The sequence below is a fragment of the Callionymus lyra genome, chromosome 3 (genome assembly GCF_982586985.1).
Source record: "Callionymus lyra chromosome 3, fCalLyr1.hap1.1, whole genome shotgun sequence".
Lineage (NCBI taxonomy): Eukaryota > Metazoa > Chordata > Actinopteri > Syngnathiformes > Callionymidae > Callionymus > Callionymus lyra.
The window spans coordinates 1,968,373-1,986,770 of NC_141820.1; the positions used below are offsets into that span (position 1 = coordinate 1,968,373).

Consider the following 18,398-nt stretch of genomic DNA (forward strand, 5'->3'; position numbering starts at 1 on the left):
CAACATTATTCAGTCACAACATCACAACATTATTCAGTCACAACATCACAACATGATCCAGTCACAACATCACAACATTATTCAGTCACAACATCACAACATTATTCAGTCACAACATTATTCAGTCACAACATCACAACATTATTCAGTCACAACATCACAACATTATTCAGTCACAACATCACAACATTATCCAGTCACAACATCACAACATGATCCAGTCACAACATCACAACATGATCCAGTCACAACATCACAACATTATTCAGTCACAACATCACAACATTCTAACAACACACGGGCATCATGTCTGAGGAGGAACACGATTCTTGGTGGAAAAAGTACAAGTTTTGAGGTTTAAATGTATTAAGAAGCTCCAACTGTACTGGTTCAGTACACAATCCCAGCTGAAGTATTTGTAGTATTGAAGTATTTGTACTCAGAGTATTGAGTTGATCATGAGGACACTTTGTGTAGTTTGGTGATAACATGTAAAAGTAAACGAGCAGGGATGTGACTCAGTGGTTAAAGGATCTCTTGAGAAGATGAAACAGAAGATATAATGCAGTGATTTAACACAACCTGAAGAGAAAGATGGGATGTTACACTTTAGTTAAGATAAGAAGAGGATGTTACACTTTAGTTAAGATAAGAAGAGGATGTTACACTTTAGTTAAGATAAGAAGAGGATGTTACACTTTAGTTAAGATAAAGAACAGGATGTTACACTTTAGTAAAGATAAAGAAGAGGATGTTACACTTTAGTTAAGATAAGAAGAGGATGTTACACTTTAGTTAAGATAAAGAACAGGATGTTACACTTTAGTAAAGATAAAGAAGAGGATGTTACACTTAAGTTAAGATAAGAAGAGGATGCTACACTTTAGTTAAGATAAAGAACAGGATGTTACACTTTAGTTAAGATAAAGAAGAGGATGTTACACTTTAGTTAAGATAAGAAGAGGATGTTACACTTTAGTTAAGATAAAGAAGAGGATGTTACACTTTAGTTAAGATAAAGACGAGGATGTTACACTTTAGTTAAGATAAAGAAGAGGATGTTACACTTTAGTTAAGATAAAGAAGAGGATGTTACACTTTAGTTAAGATAAATAACAGGATGTTACACTTTAGTTAAGATAAAGAAGAGGATGTTACACTTAAGTTAAGATAAAGAACAGGATGTAACACTTTAGTTAAGATAAAGAACAGGATGTTACACTTTAGTTAAGATAACGAACAGGATGTTACACTTTAGTTAAGATAAAGACGAGGATGTTACACTTAAGTTAAGATAAAGAAGAGGATGTTACACTTTAGTTAAGATAAAGAACAGGATGTTACACTTTAGTTAAGATAAAGAAGAGGATGTTACACTTTAGTTAAGATAAAGAACAGGATGTTACATGTGTGTCATGATGTGGCCCGTTTCCGGGGGGTCTTTGGTGGTGTGTGGGGGTTGGTGCTGGCGGGGGTGGTTGGGGCGGTGGATGGGGGGTTGCGTTGGGGGCGGTGCTGGGGCTGGGGGGTTGCTGGTCCGGCTGACGGGGTTGGCGGGTGAACCGTTAGGGGTGGGGCTGGGGCTGGCCGGGTGTTCAGGATGGCCATCCGGCCCCGATGGCTTCACCTGGTCTGTGGTGGGGGGCTGTGGGGGCCTGTTTTGGGGTGGGTGTCTGCTGCAGCGGTGGCTGTGGTCCTCTACCCGCCCTGTGTGGCATGTGCTGTGGTCGGGGAGTTTGTCACCCTTGGTCCTGGGGGTTCGTGGCCGGGTTAGTCAGTCTTTCGGGGGCTTCCCGGGTGGGGGGGCCCACACTGGGCGGGGCCATGTTGGGGGGACGGCGGAGGCATTGGGCGGACCCATGTTACCGTAGAGACCATGTACCGACCATGCAAGTGATGCTGTCCCCCTGGGTGCTGCATGGTGGGTGGGGGCGGGGGCTGGGGGTCAGTACGTGTGATGGGCGGGGCCTCTGCACCTTAGAGACCGTGGACCGCCCATGAAATACTGCTGGCCCCCCAAACTTCCCTCATGACATGGAGGAGGTGGGCTGTGGCTGTTGGGGACGGTCTACAGTTTGAAGATTGGGGGCCGTTCCCGGACGGCTGCAGCCCCATTACCCCCGCCCTGCCCGCACAACCGTGGCCCCCCTGTGACCCGGGGGACTCTCACCGGAGGACCTGAGCCGGTGCCTGGCCATTGTTCCCCTGGGCTCATGCGGTGGCACTCGAACCGGCTACTGGCCGTGTCCGCAGGGTATTGGGGGGGGGCTCCGCTGCCACTGCTGTGGTGGATCCCTATCTCCTTGGCTCGGTCCGCTGCTATGGACTTGGTGGCGGCCTGACGGTCTGGGGGTCTTCCGTGGCCCGGCCTGGCCCCGGGGCTCTATCCCCTGACTGGTTTTTCTGGCTGTCCCTCTGCCTCCGTGCCTGCGCCTGGTGCCTCCCCCTCTTTGCTTCCTCGGTCGTCCTCGCCTGTGCTTGCCCTCTCGCGCCCCCGGTGGTGGTCCGCCTTCTCGCTGGTGTTTGGGGTCGGCTCTGGTGGTTATCTCGCCTGCCGGGTCCTGGTCTCCCGCGGGTTCCTGCCGCGGCTTGGGCCCCCGTGTCTGGATCCTGCTGTGCTAGGTATGTGCCCTCTGGCCTGGCTATTTCAACCTCCCCCCTCTATATATCTTCACCCGTCACCGGAGTCTGTATACCTGTGTATTGTCTACATTTGTCCCAAACCCACACCTTTTTATTTCTCTCCCGGAGCCCCAGGGATCCACCTCCAGAGCTGCTGCTGATCCAGGATCTTCACCACGTCATCAGATCCCAAGTTCTCTCCAGCACCCCCATGGACTCTCCTACACTCTCCTCTTTTCTCTCACTATATCCTCCCTCACTCCTCTCCTTATCCATCTGTCTACCCTCCCATCCTTCCTCCCAGCCGGTCAAAGCGGCAGGCCGTCAACAATGAGTCTGGTTCCGCTCGAGGTTTCTGCTTCTAAAAGGAAGTTTTTCCTCGCCATTGCTCACTGAACAGTGTTTTGTTTCTTGCTCTTTGTTGAATTGCTGGATCTATTTTTCCTTAATCAACTGTAGTCTTATTTCAACTGTATAGTGTCTTGAGATAACTTTGTTATTATAAGACACTTTAAATAAAATTGAATTGAATTGAATTACACTTTAGTTAAGATAAAGAAGAGGATGTTACACTTTAGTTAAGATAAAGACGAGGATGTTACACTTTAGTTAAGATAAAGAAGAGGATGTTACACTTTAGTTAAGATAAAGACGAGGATGTTACACTTTAGTTAAGATAAAGACGAGGATGTTACACTTTAGTTAAGATAAAGAAGAGGATGTTACACTTTAGTTAAGATAAAGACGAGGATGTTACACTTTAGTTAAGATAAAGACGAGGATGTTACACTTTAGTTAAGATAAAGAACAGGATGTTACACTTTAGTTAAGAGAAAGAAGAGGATGTTACACTTTAGTTAAGATAAATAACAGGATGTTACACTTTAGTTAAGATAAGAAGAGGATGTTACACTTTAGTTAAGATAAAGAAGAGGATGTTACACTTTAGTTAAGATAAAGAAGAGGATGTAACACATAAGTTAAGATGAAAAAGAGGATATAAGACTTTGGTTAAGATAAAGAAGAGGATGTTACACTTTAGTTAAGAACAAGAAGAGGATGTTACACTTTAGTTAAGATAAAGAAGAGGATGTTACACTTTAGTTAAGATAAAGACGAGGATGTTACACTTTAGTTAAGATAAAGACGAGGATGTTACACTTTAGTTAAGATAAAGAAGAGGATGTTACACTTTAGTTAAGATAAATAACAGGATGTTACACTTTAGTTAAGATAAGAAGAGGATGTTACACTTTAGTTAAGATAAAGAAGAGGATGTTACACTTTAGTTAAGATAAAGAAGAGGATGTAACACATAAGTTAAGATGAAAAAGAGGATATAAGACTTTGGTTAAGATAAAGAAGAGGATTAAACACATTATTTAAGATAAAGAAGAAGACATTACACAAGTTAAGATAAAAAAGATGATGTAACATAAGATAAAAAAAGATGATGCAACACTTAAGCTAAGATAGAGAAGAGGATGTAACACTTAAGCTAAGATAGAGAAGAGGATGTAACACTTAAGCTAAGATAGAGAAGAGGATGTAACACTTAAGCTAAGATAGAGAAGAGGATGTAACACTTAAGCTAAGATAGAGAAGAGGATGTAACACTTAAGCTAAGATAGAGAAGAGGATGTAACACTTAAGCTAAGATAGAGAAGAGGATGTAACACTTAAGCTAAGATAGAGAAGAGGATGTAACACTTTTAATTGGACCTGTCAGTCATATTTCATGGTGTTTGAAACCCAGTTATGCAACTAAACAGATTGATGGCGAAAATATTATTATATAAGTACACACTAAAGAAATGTATCTCACAGGTGAGTCTGCAGGATTCAACCAACATCTTCCACAGGTGAGTCTGCAGGTTCAACCAACATCTTCCACAGGTGAGTCTGCAGGTTCAACCAACATCTTCCACAGGTGAGTCTGCAGGTTCAACCAACATCTTCCACAGGTGAGTCTGCAGGATTCAACCAACATCTTCCACAGGTGAGTCTGCAGGTTCAACCAACATCTTCCACAGGTGAGTCTGCAGGTTCAACCAACATCTTCCACAGGTGAGTCTGCAGGTTCAACCAACATCTTCCACAGGTGAGTCTGCAGGTTCAACCAACATCTTCCACAGGTGAGTCTGCAGGTTCAACCAACATCTTCCACAGGTGAGTCTGCAGGTACAACCAACATCTTCCACAGGTGAGTCTGCAGGTTCAACCAACATCTTCCACAGGTGAGTCTGCAGGTTCAACCAACATCTTCCACAGGTGAGTCTGCAGGTTCAACCAACATCTTCCACAGGTGAGTCTGCAGGTTCAACCAACATCTGAGCTGTAGCCAGAAGAGCCATCATATTTAGAAAACCTTCAAAATGCTCCTGTATGAGTTTGTAAATGACAAAGAAGTTGGATTTTTAATAACATTCCTTCGTTGTCATAAATGAAAAACAAAAAAAAGACATAAAACTGCAGCTTTAGAAAAAGAAGTTTCCTTTTAATTAAAACAATTAAAACCTGACGATAATTCCTGTCAAGAATCTGAGGTTAAAGCATAAGAACACTGAGGTTCACATTGATCCCAACATCACGCGTCTATGGCTCTGGATCGAGAAAGTGCTGATTCGACGAAAACTCTCGTCCCAACAGATGATTTCATCACATTTCGGAAAAAGAAAAAAAAAGTATGAAAAATTCCCACGTGGCGTATCCTGAGAGAGTCGAGGCTGAAGACCTTTGTTCCTTTGACCTCCTGCGGTTGAACCTGGAGGACGAAGCGACCTTTAACCTCACACCTTTCTATAATCATAACCATGGTTCCTCTCCGACCTGGAGCTCAGCGGCCGCCGTACAGGTGGACCTTGACGAAGGAGATGGTCTCCACGGTGCTCTTGTGGCCCTTCTCGAAGACGACGAACACGTACTTCTGGTCCTCCACGGAGCCGCTGTCCAGCGACGTCATGCAGGAGTAGCCGCTCGGCCCGGCCCAGATCTGCAGAGCCTTGTTGACCCACGACACGCCGTCGGTCAGCGACCAGCGGAGCGTCAGGTTCACTCCTGCGGAGACAGTTGACCTCTGGTCACTGCGAGGGTCTTCCAGCAGAAGAGCTTCATTAGAACATCTTTCTTAAGGTTTGATAATGTAGTTCAAAAAAACATTGTCTTTATTCTATATTTTTAATTCACAGCTTTTTAAATTCAATACGACAATGAGTTTATAAAAGTGTAACTTTTTTATATTATTGGAATAAGAATCTGGTTAAAAGTCACGTTAAAAATACATGTTTTTAAAATGTCATTATAAAATCAAATTATCCTTTCAATATAGAAATGATTTCATTAAATTATTCAATAAAAATTACAATATAACAATTATTAAATAAAAATAAAATAAAATGGTAAAAAAAAAATCATCAATGAATCGCACAGATACAGATAATAAATATAAGATAATTATTTATTTTTCATTATTATCTGTTTTTGAAATTTAATTTTTGAATACTAACGAATTAAAGTTTTTATATTAACAAGTTTTAATTCAATTATTAAGAAAATTAAATGTTTAAAGCGATTCTATGCAAACAATTTCCCGAAGGAGAGCTCCTGAGGATCAATAAAGTTTTACCTTATGCGATTTTTAGTCGAGCGACGCCAGTGGACTAAAGTGGTAGTGTTTAGACGGGAGACTACATTTCCCATGAGCACTTGCTAAAAGTTTCCATGTCCAGGTTTGTATCAGTTGATGAATGTTGTGTTTCCAGACTTTTATTGATGAATGAAGGATGATATAAATAACATCACTTTAACTTTGTTTTTGTTTGTAAATAACATAACTATCTTTGTTTTTGTTTGTAAATAACATAACTTTAAACTTTGTTTTTGTTTGTAAATAACATAACTTTAACTTTGTTTTTGTTTGTAAATAACATCACTTTAACTTTGTTTTTGTTTGTAAATAACATAACTTTAACTTTGTTTTTGTTTGTTAATAACATAACTTTAACTTTGTTTTTGTTTGTAAATAACATAACTTTAACTTTGTTTTTGTTTGTAAATAACATCACTTTAACTTTGTTTTTGTTTGTAAATAACATAACTTTAACTTTGTTTTTGTTTGTAAATAACATAACTTTAAACTTTGTTTTTGTTTGTAAATAACATAACTTTAACTTTGTTTTTGTTTGTAAATAACATCACTTTAACTTTGTTTTTGTTTGTAAATAACATAACTTTAACTTTGTTTTTGTTTGTAAATAACATAACTTTAACTTTGTTTGTTAATAACATAACTTTAACTTTGTTTGTTAATAACATAACTTTAACTTTGTTTGTTAATAACATAACTTTAACTTTGTAGATATGTATCATGTTCACACCATCAAGAACTTTTACAGTGAAAATAAAAATCACATAAAACACTTCACAGTATACGAGTCAATGAACTAGTTTTGAGTTGATGTGTCATCACTAGTTATTTTAGAACAAACATATTAAGGTACACAAAACTACCCAGAGCTGCTTTAAAAAACAGTATTTCAATCACAACAGTGTAAATGTTGAATATTCTGATGACACTGAATGAACAATCGTGTCGGCAAAAGACTTCTACAGCAGAAATGTTCCTTAAAGATGTGTGTGTTCATCCAGGTTGTGTGCACACATGTCAACAACACGTGTGTGTGTGTTCCTACTGTTGGTGGCGTGCGACGGGTTGGTGAAGAAGACCACGCCTCCTTTCTGCACGGCTCCCGCCGCCACCTCCGGGTCGATGAGGGCGGCGTCGAAGAACAGGCCGTCCACGGGGAGCGTCAGACCGCCGTCCCAGCTCCGCGCCACCAGGCGACAGTGGCAGTGGTAGTTGTTCTGGTTCCTCACGGTGACCAGGATGCTGCCGTCGGACAACTCCACGGGCTGTAGGTTTAACGGTTTTTAAACTTTATGAAATCCAAGTGATTTTTTTCTTTCCACCTAGAGTTTGACGTTCTTGTTCCAATAAACATGTTTTTTAATTCAATATATAAATGTTGGTATAATAGAGTCTCCAGACTAAACCAACAGAGCTCAGAGCTACTGATCGAACCTTCAGCCAATCACGCAACGCACGGACGATCATGTGACGATCATGTGATCCAGTGGAGTAATACTAACTTATGATCTAGTCAAACACTAGTGATCCAGCGAAGTAATACTAACTTATGATCTAGTCAAACACTAGTGATCCAGTGAAGTAATACTAACTTGTGATCTAGTCAAACACTAGTGATCCAGTGAAGTAATACTAACTTATGATCTAGTCAAACACTAGTGATCCAGTGAAGTAATACTAACTTGTGATCTAGTCAAACACTAGTGATCCAGTGAAGTAATACTAACTTATGATCTAGTCAAACACTAGTGATCCAGTGAAGTAATACTAACTTATGATCTAGTCAAACACTAGTGATCCAGTGAAGTAATACTAACTTGTGATCTAGTCAAACACTAGTGATCCAGTGAAGTAATACTAACTTATGATCTAGTCAAACACTAGTGATCCAGTGAAGTAATACTAACTTATGATCTAGTCAAACACTAGTGATCCAGCGAAGTAATACTAACTTATGATCTAGTCAAACACTAGTGATCCAGTGAAGTAATACTAACTTATGATCTAGTCAAACACTAGTGATCCAGTGAAGTAATACTAACTTATGATCTAGTCAAACACTAGTGATCCAGTGAAGTAATACTAACTTATGATCTAGTCAAACACTAGTGATCCAGTGAAGTAATACTAACTTATGATCTAGTCAAACACTAGTGATCCAGTGAAGTAATACTAACTTATGATCTAGTCAAACACTAGTGATCCAGTGAAGTAATACTAACTTATGATCTAGTCAAACACTAGTGATCCAGCGAAGTAATACTAACTTATGATCTAGTCAAACACTAGTGATCCAGTGAAGTAATACTAACTTGTGATCTAGTCAAACACTAGTGATCCAGTGAAGTAATACTAACTTATGATCTAGTCAAACACTAGTGATCCAGTGAAGTAATACTAACTTGTGATCTAGTCAAACACTAGTGATCCAGTGAAGTAATACTAACTTATGATCTAGTCAAACACTAGTGATCCAGTGAAGTAATACTAACTTATGATCTAGTCAAACACTAGTGATCCAGTGAAGTAATACTAACTTGTGATCTAGTCAAACACTAGTGATCCAGTGAAGTAATACTAACTTATGATCTAGTCAAACACTAGTGATCCAGTGAAGTAATACTAACTTATGATCTAGTCAAACACTAGTGATCCAGTGAAGTAATACTAACTTATGATCTAGTCAAACACTAGTGATCCAGTGAAGTAATACTAACTTATGATCTAGTCAAACACTAGTGATCCAGCGAAGTAATACTAACTTATGATCTAGTCAAACACTAGTGATCCAGTGAAGTAATACTAACTTGTGATCTAGTCAAACACTAGTGATCCAGTGAAGTAATACTAACTTATGATCTAGTCAAACACTAGTGATCCAGTGAAGTAATACTAACTTGTGATCTAGTCAAACACTAGTGATCCAGTGAAGTAATACTAACTTATGATCTAGTCAAACACTAGTGATCCAGTGAAGTAATACTAACTTGTGATCTAGTCAAACACTAGTGATCCAGTGAAGTAATACTAACTTATGATCTAGTCAAACACTAGTGATCCAGTGAAGTAATACTAACTTGTGATCTAGTCAAACACTAGTGATCCAGTGAAGTAATACTAACTTATGATCTAGTCAAACACTAGTGATCCAGTGAAGTAATACTAACTTGTGATCTAGTCAAACACTAGTGATCCAGTGAAGTAATACTAACTTATGATCTAGTCAAACACTAGTGATCCAGTGAAGTAATACTAACTTGTGATCTAGTCAAACACTAGTGATCCAGTGAAGTAATACTAACTTATGATCTAGTCAAACACTAGTGATCCAGTGAAGTAATACTAACTTGTGATCTAGTCAAACACTAGTGATCCAGTGAAGTAATACTAACTTATGATCTAGTCAAACACTAGTGATCCAGTGAAGTAATACTAACTTATGATCTAGTCAAACACTAGTGATCCAGTGAAGTAATACTAACTTATGATCTAGTCAAACACTAGTGATCCAGTGAAGTAATACTAACTTATGATCTAGTCAAACACTAGTGATCCAGTGAAGTAATACTAACTTATGATCTAGTCAAACACTAGTGATCCAGTGAAGTAATACTAACTTATGATCTAGTCAAACACTAGTGATCCAGTGAAGTAATACTAACTTGTGATCTAGTCAAACACTAGTGATCCAGTGAAGTAATACTAACTTATGATCTAGTCAAACACTAGTGATCCAGTGAAGTAATACTAACTTATGATCTAGTCAAACACTAGTGATCCAGTGAAGTAATACTAACTTATGATCTAGTCAAACACTAGTGATCCAGTGAAGTAATACTAACTTGTGATCTAGTCAAACACTAGTGATCCAGTGAAGTAATACTAACTTATGATCTAGTCAAACACTAGTGATCCAGTGAAGTAATACTAACTTGTGATCTAGTCAAACACTAGTGATCCAGTGAAGTAATACTAACTTGTGATCTAGTCAAACACTAGTGATCCAGTGAAGTAATACTAACTTGTGATCTAGTCAAACACTAGTGATCCAGTGAAGTAATACTAACTTATGATCTAGTCAAACACTAGTGATCCAGTGAAGTAATACTAACTTGTGATCTAGTCAAACACTAGTGATCCAGTGAAGTAATACTAACTTATGATCTAGTCAAACACTAGTGATCCAGTGAAGTAATACTAACTTATGATCTAGTCAAACACTAGTGATCCAGTGAAGTAATACTAACTTATGATCTAGTCAAACACTAGTGATCCAGTGAAGTAATACTAACTTGTGATCTAGTCAAACACTAGTGATCCAGTGAAGTAATACTAACTTGTGATCTAGTCAAACACTAGTGATCCAGTGAAGTAATACTAACTTATGATCTAGTCAAACACTAGTGATCCAGTGAAGTAATACTAACTTATGATCTAGTCAAACACTAGTGATCCAGTGAAGTAATACTAACTTATGATCTAGTCAAACACTAGTGATCCAGTGAAGTAATACTAACTTATGATCTAGTCAAACACTAGTGATCCAGTGAAGTAATACTAACTTATGATCTAGTCAAACACTAGTGATCCAGTGAAGTAATACTAACTTATGATCTAGTCAAACACTAGTGATCCAGTGAAGTAATACTAACTTGTGATCTAGTCAAACACTAGTGATCCAGTGAAGTAATACTAACTTATGATCTAGTCAAACACTAGTGATCCAGTGAAGTAATACTAACTAATGATCTAGTCAAACACTAGTGATCCAGTGAAGTAATACTAACGTATGATCTAGTCAAACACTAGTGATCCAGTGAAGTAATACTAACTTATGATCTAGTCAAACACTAGTGATCCAGTGAAGTAATACTAACTAATGATCTAGTCAAACACTAGTGATCCAGTGAAGTAATACTAACGTATGATCTAGTCAAACACTAGTGATCCAGTGAAGTAATACTAACTTATAATCTAGTCAAACACTAGTGATCCAGTGAAGTAATACTAACTTGTGATCTAGTCAAACACTAGTGATCCAGTGAAGTAATACTAACTTATGATCTAGTCAAACACTAGTGATCCAGTGAAGTAATACTAACTTGTGATCTAGTCAAACACTAGTGATCCAGTGAAGTAATACTAACTTATGATCTAGTCAAACACTAGTGATCCAGTGAAGTAATACTAACTTATGATCTAGTCAAACACTAGTGATCCAGTGAAGTAATACTAACTTATGATCTAGTCAAACACTAGTGATCCAGTGAAGTAATACTAACTTATGATCTAGTCAAACACTAGTGATCCAGTGAAGTAATACTAACTTATGATCTAGTCAAACACTAGTGATCCAGTGAAGTAATACTAACTTATGATCTAGTCAAACACTAGTGATCCAGTGAAGTAATACTAACTTATGATCTAGTCAAACACTAGTGATCCAGTGAAGTAATACTAACTTATGATCTAGTCAAACACTAGTGATCCAGTGAAGTAATACTAACTTATGATCTAGTCAAACACTAGTGATCCAGTCACTCGTCTCTTTCAAACTACTTTGTTAAAGCAACATATTGTAAGAACTTTTCATCTCGTCTCAGTTGTTTTCTTAGAAGATCGTGAACTTCCAAACAAACCTGTGCGTCTTCACCGTATGCTAACGAGCTAAGTTGTTAGCGTCATTTATAAAGTGTTATGTGTGCGTCTTCACCGTATGCTAACGAGCTAAGTTGTTAGCGTCATTTATAAAGTGTTATGTGTGCGTCTTCACCGTATGCTAATGAGCTAAGTTGTTAGCGTCATTTATAAAGTGTTATGTGTCCATCTTCACCGTATGCTAACGAGCTAAGTGGTTAGCATCATTTATAAAGTGTTATGTGTGCGTCTTCACCGTATGCTAATGAGCTAAGTTGTTAGCGTCATTTATAAAGTGTTATGTGTGCGTCTTTACCGTATGCTAACAAGCTAAGTTGTTAGCATCATTTATAAAGTGTTATGTGTCCGTCTTCACCGTATGCTAACGAGCTAAGTTGTTAGCGTCATTTATAAAGTGTTATGTGTCCGTCTTCACTGTATGCTAACGAGCTAAGTTGTTAGCATCATTTATAAAGTGTTATGTGTCCGTCTTTACCGTATGCTAACGAGCTAAGTTGTTAGCGTCATTTATAAAGTGTTATGTGTCCGTCTTCACTGTATGCTAACGAGCTAAGTTGTCAGCGTCATCATGTGTGCGTGTACGTATTATTGATTTGGTGATATCACGATGCGCCGGCGGCTCCTCTCTGATGTCGCTCAGTTTGGCAGGAAACCGATGCAAGTTCCGCGAGACTGAGCGTTATAAGAGATATTTTTATACCATCATGTCGACACCGAAGCGCGGAAATAAACGAAAGAAAAATATCATCATTTTCCTTATTTAACCCCAGGACCTCACTATAGTACTAGCTCGTGCATGCAGCTACATTTTTAGATGAAAAAAAAAATATCGGTTTAATATCGATAACACACTTCAAGACACTAATATCGCACTTATTTCCGATATCGTGCCTATTATGAATTATTGTGTTTAATCATAAAAATAAAAATAATTCAAGCTTTCAATATATACTATGTCAATGATTAAATGTAATCATTTTAAAATATAATTAAATGCCTATTTAAATAACATTTGAAAAGTGATCTTCATCAATGATCTTCACTCAGGGTTGGTACCTGGCACTCATCGGGGTTGAAGTCGTTGGGCGACTTCTTCTGGTTGTAGGGGATGCTCTTCACGACGCCGCCGTAGTACCAGGTCTGTCCGTGGTCGTCGCTCAGGAGGCAGAAGACGCCGTCGCCCGTGTACGAGCCGTGACCACACACCACCAGACGCCCCTTGTTGGGAGCCAAGCGTTTCTGTGGCGAAGGTTTGGATGAATTACACCGAGGAAGGTCATCTGTAGGTCATCTGAAGGTCATCTGAAGGTCGTCTCAATACGACCTTTTATGGATCGATACTTTATTGATCCAGGAGGAGAAACTATTTTGTCACATAATACTGCAGCAAACTGTGATAAATCTAGTTAATAATAGTTATAGTTGATCCATGGCAGGGTCTTAACCTAAGGTTGAATTTTAGGGTTAAATAAAAGTATATTGTAACATAATTAAAAAAACACTGATTCTACAATAAACCAATACAAACTATTTCCTGAAGGACACTCCAGAGGATCAATAAAATCTCTCGGTGGATGGATGGATGGATGGATGGATGGATGGATGGATGGATGGATGGATGGATGGATGGATGGATGGATGGATGGATGGATGGATGGATGGATGGATGGATGGATGGATGGATGGATGGATGGATGGATGGATGGATGGATGGATGGATAATGGATGGATGGATGGATGGATGATGGATGGATGGATGGATGGATGGATGGATGGATGGATGGATGGATGGATGGATGGATGGATGGATGGATGGATGGATGGATGGATAATGGATGGATGGATAATGGATGGATGGATGGATGGATGGAAGGATGGATGGAAGGATGGATGGATGGATAATGGATGGATGGATGGATGGATGGATGGATGGATGGATGGATGGATGGATGGATGGATGGATGGATGGATGGATGGATGGATGGAAGGATGGATAATGGATGGATGGATGGATGGTGGATGGATGGATGGATAATGGATGGATGGATGGATGGAAGGATGGATGGACGGATAATAGATGGATGGATGGATAATGGATGGATGGATAATGGATGGATGGATGATGGATGGATAGATGGATGGATGGATGGATGGATGGATGGATGGATGGATGGATGGATGGATGGATGGATGGATGGATGGATGGATGGATGGATGGATGGATAATGGATAGATGGATGGAAGGATGGATGGATGGATAATAGATGGATGGATGGATGATGGATGGATGGATGGATGGATAATGGATGGATGGATGGATGGATGGATAATAGATGGATGGATGGATGGATGGATAATAGATGGATGGATGGATGGATGGATGGATAATAGATGGATGGATGGATGGATGGATAATAGATGGATGGATGGATGGATGGATGGATAGAAGTACCAAATGGGTAAATGTTAATGGTCTTAATGTTTTATCGTTTTTATATTTATATTAAATTAAAAATGTAAAGAAGTTCTTCGTAAATGGACCTTGAACTACGGTGGACTCGGGTGTTCAAGGTCCTCTCACCTGCAGACCGGTGCCTGGTCCACCTACGAAGGTCTTCATCCCTATCTGTTTGGAGAGGTTCTTGGGCGCCCCCCAGCTCAGGCCGTCGTCCCTGCTCTCCACCATCAGCGTGCTGGACGGCCAGCAGTGGTACTGGTGGAAGCAGAGCGAGTAGATCAAGAAGATGGAGCCCACCTCCTCGTCCACCACCACCGAGCCCAGGTTCAGCCCGTCCGGGCTCAGCAGGTCGTCCAGGATGAAGCTGGTCGGCGACCACGTGGCCCCTGGAGCGAGAGGAACCAAGAGACTTCTTTACCGAGGATCTTCTTCCTGTCATTTTTGTTTTGGCCTCTAGATGGCAGCAGTTGTCACGTCCTCCACATCTTCACTCACGTACCCTTGTCGGTCGACCTCCTCACCGCGATGAACTTTGCCCCTTTGTCGCTGGCCGAGAACTTCCTGGCCTCGGCGAACGCCAGCAGACTTCCCTTCGGCGTGAAGGTGATGATCGGGATCCTGAAGGTGTTGACCTCGCCCTGGGTCCCGCTGACCCACAGCAGCTGCTCCTCCAGGATCAGGGGGTCGATCTGAGGACGAGAACCATGAGGTGAAGAACCCTGAGGAGCACATCCTGACATGATGACATGTTGACTTTGAAAGTTCTCACCAGACCAAAGATGAAAATATTCACGTTGAGAAACAAATAAATATCTTTGTTGACCAACAATTTATTGTCATACAAAACTCTGAGCCGCTCTAGTAGAAGAACTCACATTTCTCCTTCAAACTCTTCACTGGCTGCTCTAGTAGAAGAACTCACATTTCTCCTTCAAACTCTTCACTGGCTGCTCTAGTAGAAGAACTCACATTTCTCCTTCAAACTCTTCACTGGCTGCTCTAGTAGAATAACTCACATTTCTCCTTCAAACTCTTCACTGGCTGCTCTAGTAGAAGAACTCACATTTCTTCTTCAAACTCTTCACTGGCTGCTCTAGTAGAAGAACTCACATTTCTCCTTCAAACTCTTCACTGGCTGCTCTAGTAGAAGAACTCACATTTCTCCTTCAAACTCTTCACTGGCTGCTCTAGTAGAAGAACTCACATTTCTCCTTCAAACTCTTCACTGGCCGCTCTAGTAGAAGAACTCACATTTCTCCTTCAAACTCTTCACTGGCTGCTCTAGTAGAAGAACTCACATTTCTCCTTCAAACTCTTCACTGGCTGCTCTAGTAGAAGAACTCACATTTCTCCTTCAAACTCTTCACTGGCTGCTCTAGTAGAAGAACTCACATTTCTCCTTCAAACTCTTCACTGGCCGCTCTAGTAGAAGAACTCACATTTCTCCTTCAAACTCTTCACTGGCCGCTCTAGTAGAAGAACTCACATTTCTCCTTCAACCTCTTCACTGGCTGCTCTAGTAGAAGAACTCACATTTCTCCTTCAAACTCTTCACTGGCTGCTCTAGTAGAAGAACTCACATTTCTCCTTCAAACTCTTCACTGGCTGCTCTAGTAGAAGAACTCACATTTCTCCTTCAAACTCTTCACTGGCTGCTCTAGTAGAAGAACTCACATTTCTCCTTCAAACTCTTCACTGGCTGCTCTAGTAGAAGAACTCACATTTCTCCTTCAAACTCTTCACTGGCTGCTCTAGTAGAAGAACTCACATTTCTCCTTCAAACTCTTCACTGGCTGCTCTAGTAGAAGAACTCACATTTCTCCTTCAAACTCTTCACTGGCGGCTCTAGTAGAAGAACTCACATTTCTCCTTCAAACTCTTCACTGGCCGCTCTAGTAGAAGAACTCACATTTCTCCTTCAAACTCTTCACTGGCTGCTCTAGTAGAAGAACTCACATTTCTCCTTCAAACTCTTCACTGGCTGCTCTAGTAGAAGAACTCACATTTCTCCTTCAAACTCTTCACTGACTGCTCTAGTAGAAGAACTCACATTTCTCCTTCAAACTCTTCACTGGCTGCTCTAGTAGAAGAACTCACATTTCTCCTTCAAACTCTTCACTGGCTGCTCTAGTAGAAGAACTCACATTTCTCCTTCAAACTCTTCACTGGCTGCTCTAGTAGAAGAACTCACATTTCTCCTTCAAACTCTTCACTGGCTGCTCTAGTAGAAGAACTCACATTTCTCCTTCAAACTCTTCACTGGCTGCTCTAGTAGAAGAACTCACATTTCTCCTTCAAACTCTTCACTGGCTGCTCTAGTAGAAGAACTCACATTTCTCCTTCAAACTCTTCACTGGCTGCTCTAGTAGAAGAACTCACATTTCTCCTTCAAACTCTTCACTGGCCGCTCTAGTAGAAGAACTTACATTTCTCCTTCAAACTCTTCACTGGCTGCTCTAGTAGAAGAACTCACATTTCTCCTTCAAACTCTTCACTGGCTGCTCTAGTAGAAGAACTCACATTTCTCCTTCAAACTCTTCACTGGCCGCTCTAGTAGAAGAACTCACATTTCTCCTTCAAACTCTTCACTGGCTGCTCTAGTAGAAGAACTCACATTTCTCCTTCAAACTCTTCACTGGCTGCTCTAGTAGAAGAACTCACATTTCTCCTTCAAACTCTTCACTGGCTGCTCTAGTAGAAGAACTCACATTTCTCCTTCAAACTCTTCACTGGCTGCTCTAGTAGAAGAACTCACATTTCTCCTTCAAACTCTTCACTGGCCGCTCTAGTAGAAGAACTCACATTTCTCCTTCAAACTCTTCACTAGTTTCTTTCAGGATCATTTTAAGATTCTGGTTCTTACTTTCAGATCTATTCATGGTCAGACCTTCATGATCTGATCCAGCCTTACACCCCAGCTCGGGCTCTGAGGTCTGTGGATCAGGATCTACTGATGGTTCCTGAACTTCCAGACTGTTGCTCCGTCAGAAAGGAATATATAAACAGATAGAACCCACTTTCATTGAATGTTACTATTTGAATGATCAGTTGATGGTTTTTCAGTAAAGTTTCTCTGACTTTCTTCTCTTTTTTCAATGTTTGTTTGTTTTATTTTTATGGGTTTTTGAGAAGATTCTTTTTTTTTAGTTTAATCATTTTACCTGAAAAGGTAATCAACTGATCAAGACAAGTAAAGAAAGATATGTTGTTTTTTTAATAACTGCCTATATGTAGTAAAAAATCGATTAAGTGGGAAACGTAAAAAAAAAAGTAAATTATAAAGAGACGTGTTAAAAAAAAAAGCTTAAATGTAGCAAATAAGTGGAATACGTTAAGAAAAAGTAAATAATAGAAGAGCTTTTATTTCTGTTTAATAATTGCATAAAAGTAACGTTGATATATTGAATGGGACACGTGAAGAAAAAGTAAACAGAAGAGAATAAAATAAATAAAAAAGATCAATACAGTGGAAAACGTAAAAAAAAAACCTAAGTTTTAAAGAGACGCGTTTAAAAAATAAATGGTTTAAATGCAGCATTAAATCGATTCATCGACATGTTAAGAAAATAATTAAAGAGATTTATTTTCTTACACAACTGTTTAAATGCAGCATTAAATCGATTCATCGACATGTTAAGAAAATAATTAAAGAGATTTATTTTCTTACACAACTGTTTAAATGCAGCATTAAATCGATTCATCGACACGTTAAGAAAATAATGAAAGATATTTATGTTTGTTTTCTTAAACATCTGTTTACATGAAGCAGGAAAACAACCGAAAATAAAACCACAATATTGTCATGAATCTTAAGTCCATGTCAAGATCTCACCTCAGTATTGTTGACACACAGCGAGGACTTCAGGACCAAACCTGAGACCAGAAGAAGATTCCAGACGAGCTCGAGTCTAAGATCCATGACTGACGCTCTTTTCTGCCTCAAACCACAACTTTTACGTTCAAATCAAACTTTGAAAAGCAGCTCAACGAGATAAACAAGGAACCCGGAAACCA

At 39.6% G+C, this 18,398-nt stretch overlaps 1 protein-coding gene across 1 annotated transcript; it reads right to left on the bottom strand.

Moving 5' to 3' along the window:
• Positions 1 to 5,098: 5,098 nt before the first annotated feature.
• Positions 5,099 to 18,398, bottom strand: neu1 (neuraminidase 1). Its single transcript, XM_087785637.1, has 7 exons — positions 18,217 to 18,398; positions 14,884 to 15,073; positions 14,508 to 14,770; positions 12,983 to 13,165; positions 7,314 to 7,533; positions 5,452 to 5,679; positions 5,099 to 5,386 (listed from the first exon to the last, which is right to left on the bottom strand). Exons 1-6 carry the CDS (start codon positions 18,301 to 18,303, stop codon positions 5,459 to 5,461), a joined length of 1,164 nt encoding a protein of 387 aa, XP_087641763.1. The 5' UTR covers positions 18,304 to 18,398; the 3' UTR covers positions 5,099 to 5,386; positions 5,452 to 5,458.

What these genes read in the sequence shown, in the direction of transcription:
- neu1 (XM_087785637.1), bottom strand. Translation starts at nt 18,303, where the DNA reads ATGGATCTTAGACTCGAGCTCGTCTGGAATCTTCTTCTGGTCTCAGGT. An exon ending in GAGGAGGTCGACCGACAAGG is followed by an intron (nt 14,771 to 14,883) that starts GTACGTGAGTGA and finishes CTCTCGCTCCAG; the next exon opens with GGGCCACGTGGTCGCCGACC. An exon ending in GACCAGGCACCGGTCTGCAG is followed by an intron (nt 13,166 to 14,507) that starts GTGAGAGGACCT and finishes CCTTCGCCACAG; the next exon opens with AAACGCTTGGCTCCCAACAA.